The sequence below is a fragment of the Condylura cristata genome, unplaced genomic scaffold (assembly GCF_000260355.1).
Source record: "Condylura cristata isolate star-nosed mole 26May11 unplaced genomic scaffold, ConCri1.0 scaffold00025, whole genome shotgun sequence".
Classification (NCBI taxonomy): Eukaryota; Metazoa; Chordata; class Mammalia; order Eulipotyphla; family Talpidae; genus Condylura; species Condylura cristata.
In genome coordinates this window covers 24,478,677-24,484,804 of record NW_004567126.1, presented here as the reverse complement: position 1 = coordinate 24,484,804, position 6,128 = coordinate 24,478,677, and the positions used below count along the sequence as shown (strand labels likewise).

Genomic DNA, 6,128 nt, shown 5'->3' with positions numbered 1-6,128 from the left:
GGGTCAGGAGAGGTCTGCCTCACCATGTGGTCACCTCCGGGGCAGGCGGGGGATCGAACTCATGCGGAAGTGGCTTAAGCTTCTTTGTGCTGTGTTTTAACCCGCTGCGCCACCAGGGAGGGTCCAGGAAAGTCATTTTTAAAGACTGGAAAGTCATTTTTAAAGACTGGAAAGTCTTCATTATTTTACAGAGATTAAAAACATCTCTTGATTTTCAAGTCACCTTTTAAATATAGTTGTATCTGATTATGAGAGGTTAGGCAAGTATAGTTTTTCTGCCTCTTAGTTTCCTGTCTGTGAAGCTTTTAGTTCTGCATTCCTCTGCTTAGTTCAGTTATATTTAGCAATTTTAACTTGGGATGTGCAGGACCCAGGAGAGCCCCTCAAGTTGTTTGTTGATTTCTCTAGGCAGGTTTGGTCACCATAGGTTTCCCACCACCACAGCAGCCATTGTCTTCCACCATAGTCCATTATGTTCTCCTTAAAGTTGTTTTCTAATGTATATATCCCTGTGCATTTTCCCAGGAAGTAACTCTAGCATTGTATTTGCATCTCAAAGTGGTCTTTACTTTAAAGAAAAAGAAAAGTTTACTTTCAGTTGTTTAAATGTTTCATATCTGTTTTGAGCTACTTATAAGTCCTGTGACAAAAGGACTAATCCTAAAAGCTGATATCAGAGCTTCACTTCTCTCTAAGTTGGCTGGTTTAATTTTGTTTGGGAAGATTTTTAATACTACGTTACTTCCAGAGATTAGCAGATAGAATAAACAAGTAGTATTTTAAAATAATTTCCTCAAATGTCATCATATTATGTGGTGGACTTCCTTCCACTGAAGTCCAAGATTGACTTGTCTCTAAGCAATGTGGATTTATATTCTAATCCACATATGTAGGTGTTTAGACACCTTGTACTTAAATACTTTAAAAGAGGGAGATAGTATCTCCACCAGTTAACATTCTTTATTGTACCCTCTCTATGCTTGAAATTACATTTTAGAGAGATACAGCTAGTCATTCTCTCAATTTGCATTTAAAAATTTGTGGAAAAAATTGAAAGTGAGAGAATTTGTTTCCCTCTTAGATATTTATGACTCTGGTTTCTTCCTTTCCATAGCTGGTTCCAAGGCTGCATCTCTCCACTGGACTAGTGAGAGAGTTGTCAGTGTTTTGCTCCTGGGTCTGCTTCCAGCTGCTTACATGAGTCCTTGCTCTGTGATGGACTACTCCTTGGCTGCAACCCTCACTCTCCACAGTCATTGGCAAGTATAGTGCTCTGTTCAGTATTCCGTTCTCTCATCAGTTTCTTTTTGCCTTAAGTTTGTCTATTCATTGTATGTGACAGAAAAGTTGTTCAAGATACTCAAGATTTACAGAATATTTGAAACACATATGAACTGTTTATATGTCCAGATTTATGTATCTACCTAATTGTTTATGTCTTCACTTCCATATCTAATAGGCGTTTAAAATATAGCACATTGTAAAACTGAGCTATTGCTTTCCTCCAAATCTCTTTTTCCTGCACTCTTGCCCATCTGGATTAACCATTTCCATTTTTCTACTTGTTCAAGCCTCAGACTTGGTCACTACCCTTGATGTTAGTAGTGGTCTCCTAATTGGTATCCTTTGGGTTACTCCCAACACAGCAGCTCAAGTGAGCACATTAAAATGTTAATTCAGGTAAGCTGTGGCCTCCTTAAAACCCTCTGTCTCCTAATGTTACTCAGACACAGAATCTGAATTCTTACAGTGTCCTGCCTGCAAGGCTGTGTGATGTGGCCCATGTTTCTCCCGTCTTCTCCAGTTGTTCCCTCCCTCAGTCACACTGGCTTCATTGATATTTCCGTATATGCCAGGGACACTCAGGCCTTTTTTATGCATATCTTCTTTCTGCCTGAACTCTTTTTTTGTCTCCTGACTTCTGTACGTGGTTTGTTTTCTCAACACCTTAATTGGCATCTTCTAAGTGAAGCCTTTTCTAACCACTTACTCAGAATTGCTTTTGTCTTTCCCCACATTTCTTATTCCACTCTTGTTTTATTTTTCTCAGTAGCACTTACTACTCTCTAGCATACTTTGTCATTTATTTGCTATTTTGGTCTTCTTTCTGTCCACTGGAATGAAAGCACAGGTACAGAAAATCACATGAACCAAATCTAGAGGGTAATGAATTATTGTAGGGGTAACACCCTTTGGGTCAAGAAATAAAACTTTGCTGCCTGCTCCCAGAAGCCTCTTCCTGGGCTCCATCTCAGTAATCACTGCTTAACTCTTTCTTCCCCCCCTTGCAGGAACTGTTATTTGGATTTCTATAGTAATATCTTTCTTGCATTATATCATAGTTTTATCACCCATTTGTGCCTCTTAGATAGTCCATAATCTTGCTCTTTCTTAAAAAAATGGAATATGAGGCCTTCCCTGGTGGTGCAACGGGTTGGAGCGCTGCCCTGTGAAGCTAAGCCAACCTGTGGCTGCTTCAGTGTGAGTTTGATCCCTGCCCTGGAGGTGACCCAATTGGTGCAGCAGACCTTCACCCACTGCTTACCTCAGCAGTGTCCTTTGTTGATCAGCCTGTTCTGCTCCCCATTCTGTCTCTGGTGAATCCTCTCACCCCTGCACTTCTGCCCTGTACCCCATTTCTGTATGCATAGATAAATAAAATCTTTCAAAAAATAAGGAGTATGATATCATTTTAACTGTTTTTGTTTACATGTTATGTCTCAAATGCCTAGAGCAGTACCTGACACAGCACTGAGTACTCAATTGAATGAATGAATTTCCAGTATTTATTTACTTAATCCAGTATAGTTTGTAAAGCTCTCTAATTAGCCTTCTAGAAGCTTGATTGTTCCTTGAGTTCATTTTATATTTTTTTGCAGAAATAATAAATACAGTGGCAGGTGGAGAGGAATATTTTTGGATTTTCAGAGCTAAAAGGAGTTTGGGAATATCTGAACCAATCATTTTGCAGATTTGTAAACTAAACCTAAGAGAGGCTAAGTGACTGGTCAGAATCATTTTCTAACTGTTGTTAAAGGGAGTCTTGCTTCTCTCATTTTCTTTTCTGGTTCTAAGCCTTTATCAGATAGACCTTTCAAAATAAAGGATTACAGTTGCATGTAAGATAGTAGATCACAATTAGTAGATCACAAGTGATACTTCTCTTAATTGGTGTTTCTTGGGAAGAGATCCATGTAAATTATTGAAAAATCAGAATAAGAAAATTCTAAAGTAATGCATTTTTTACAGTTGACTCAAATTTCTTATCTAGTTACCTAATTCTCTGTTCCTTTTGAAACATCCACACACATTTCTTGAAAAAGTTGTCTGAAATTTTGCCCCAATTCTTTTCAGTATCCAGTTTCTTTTAACCCACATTAATTGACTTTTAGCACAACAGTTTAACTGAAGTCATTATTATCAAATTCACCAAAACTTTTCATTTTTCTAAATCCAGTTACCTTATTTTCTGCCCCTCATTTAATTGAGTTCTCAGCAACAATAACCTTAATTGACCATTCTTCCTCAAATCAATTTTTGTTTGTTTTGTTAGTTCATCTCTTTTATCAACCTATGCACAATTAATTACTTGTCTTCTGGTTTGTTGGATAGTATGCCCCAAACTTAGTATTTCTTTTTGAATTAGTGAAAAAATTTATGGAACATTTGCTTTAGTTTGGAAAAACAACAACAATCAAGACTTTGTAGATAGAGTAGGCAGTTAATTATTATCTCTGGTATAAATAACTGAGAAATTGAATCTGAAGAATGAGAGATTTTTTTAACCCCTCCTCTGAGATGTTTTTATTAATAATTTTTTTTCTGGGTTATTATCATGGGTTGCATTTGAAATTCACTTGTGATTTTTCATTTGTACTGTTTCTGTTTTTTAGGGGTCTTGGACAAGTTGTTACAGACTATGTTCCAGGGGCCGCTACTCAGAAAGCTGCCAAGGCGGGCATTTTGGCACTCTCGGCTTTAACTTTTGCTGGGCTTTGTTATTTCAACTATAATGATGTCGGCATCTGCAAAGCTGTTGCCATGCTGTGGAGGCTTTAACCTTTTTGACTTAATACCTTGAGAATTGATTCTATTCTTTGCCTCTGCTCTATCACACCGTTCAACTCGCAATGAGGAGGAAATAACAGATAAGTCCATTGGTGAGAGAAACAACTTCTCCTAATCACCTGTTATTTTTCAAATTTGTTAAATGGTGTTGTTGCCCATCATCTCATATGGCTCACAATATAAACATTATATCAACATTAATATGAGCTTTTGCTTTTTAATTTACCAAATCCTTAAAGGGAATTCGGCTTTATTACCATTGCTGCCTGATCAAGCTTCTGTATTTGTCCAGGGAATGAAGGAGAAAGGGAAAGACTGTTAATTCATATGTAAAGACTTTGTAAAAAATTAGGCACTATTTAATTTTTGAAAACTTCCTTATATTTAGTTGATACCAGTGGTTACATGTCCTAGGAGACTGTAAAATTAGGAGATGCTAGTATTTTAAGTAGGAAAGAGAGTCCCTAAAGATGTATCAACATATTTCAGATTTACAATGGAAATTTAGTCCTTAAATGTGTTTATTTTACTTGTCCTAAAATAATCCATCCACAAAGCTAGAAGAAATAAATTGTTATTTTCCCATTGGGAATCTCAAATGTGAAAATGTATACTATAAAAATAAAGGTTTTTAAAATAAATGTTATATAATGAAAAGGTATTCTACTCTTTTATGTGTTAACTATCTCTAGTTTTATTAAACAGAAATGAATATTGCACACATGACACTCAGTATTTAGGTTTCCTTCTGGGACTTCATAGTTAAATCATTCATAACATACTGTAATACGAGAAGACTTACGTGTGACAGTCAGAAATACACTGTGTATGAGTACTTTGGTGTGAGGAGAATGTTAAGATTAAGTAGGAGTTAGAACTCTGTCCTAGATTATGTTCTCTAAATGCAAGCCACTGAAATTCAAACAGTAATCTTTATGTATATACACGGTCTGGTCTCAGAAGTGAGAGTAAGACGTGATGGTTTCTCCCAGCAAGGTAGAGTAACCAGGACTTGGAGCATTTCATTCACCAGGAACTTTACTGGGTGGCAGAGGCAAACTATTGAAGGAGAATTGTCTAGAAAGGTAAGTGTGCTTATGATGTCTGTATTTGGGGTTAAAGATGCGGCCTCCTTGATGTGCTCATGACCCTGTAGCAGAGTCCAGCATGTACTATATCTCTAGGAAGGGGGGATTAATTATGTTTTGGGGTGGAGTAAAGGTTTCAGAAGGGAGTGATGCCTAAATAGGAGTGGTGATCCCAGTCCGCCCTGGCAGGGAGGAGATTTATAACTGACATTTAGAATTGCTGTTGCTTGATGATAAAAGGCTGACCTTTAATCAACTTTATTGTTTTAAAATTTTCTGTAGACAGTGTTTCCCCTTATTGTTGTTCCTTCCCTCTTCCCTAGCCTCAGTACGCCACTGTTGTAACTTGGAATGATGAAATGTGGTTTTCATATACTTGAAATGGGGAGGCCAGTGACCCAGTTGTATGGGAGTCTTACAGCTATCACTGATACCCTCCAATTATAATTTGGACCTGGAACATCTATATTAAGAATCTTCATTAGATGGTAATTGAGAAATCATTGAGTAGAGGCTGGTTGGTTTAGTAATTAGGATGGAGCTAAACTCACTGTGTGAGCCACTAGAGCAGGAAGGAAAATGAGGCAGAACTGTTGGTGTTAGGACTTCGCTGAGTTTAAGCAGATTGTGAACACAATTGCCTTTCAGAGACATTAGAAAGATTGATCAGCTAGAGGCAAGATATAAGGATAGAGGTACAAGAAAGGTATGAACTTTTAATAATTGCAGTGGAAGGTAGGAGTCAATTTGATAAGATATTGTAGAAGTCAAGTACATTGATTTCATAGGTTACTGAGTGCCTTATGTAATTGTTACTGTGCCAAGTATTGTGGATAAAGAGATGATAATTTCTCTGCCCTTAAAAGTAATTCATAGTGTAATTAGGGCAACAGATAAGTGATTGTAGTACAGTGTGATAAATGCAGTGGTTAAGTCTGCAGTGATGTAACTAAGGGTGTGAGAATTTGCATT

The 6,128-nt window shown here is 37.2% G+C and overlaps 1 protein-coding gene across 2 annotated transcripts in view; it reads left to right on the top strand.

Annotated features, from left to right (window-relative positions):
- SDHD (succinate dehydrogenase complex, subunit D, integral membrane protein) overlaps positions 1-4,714 on the top strand; it is a 7,885-nt gene extending 3,171 nt beyond the window's left edge. Inside the window, exons 3-4 of one of the 2 annotated variants that reach the window (XM_004689263.2) lie at positions 1,115-1,259; positions 3,894-4,714. In XM_004689263.2, coding sequence (XP_004689320.1) covers positions 1,115-1,259; positions 3,894-4,059 — 311 coding nt within the window. In that variant the 3' untranslated portion in view covers positions 4,060-4,714. The remainder of the gene's footprint in view (positions 1-1,114; positions 1,260-3,893) is intronic. The other variant, XM_004689265.2, reaches the window with a different exon arrangement.
- Positions 4,715-6,128: the final 1,414 nt, after the last annotated feature.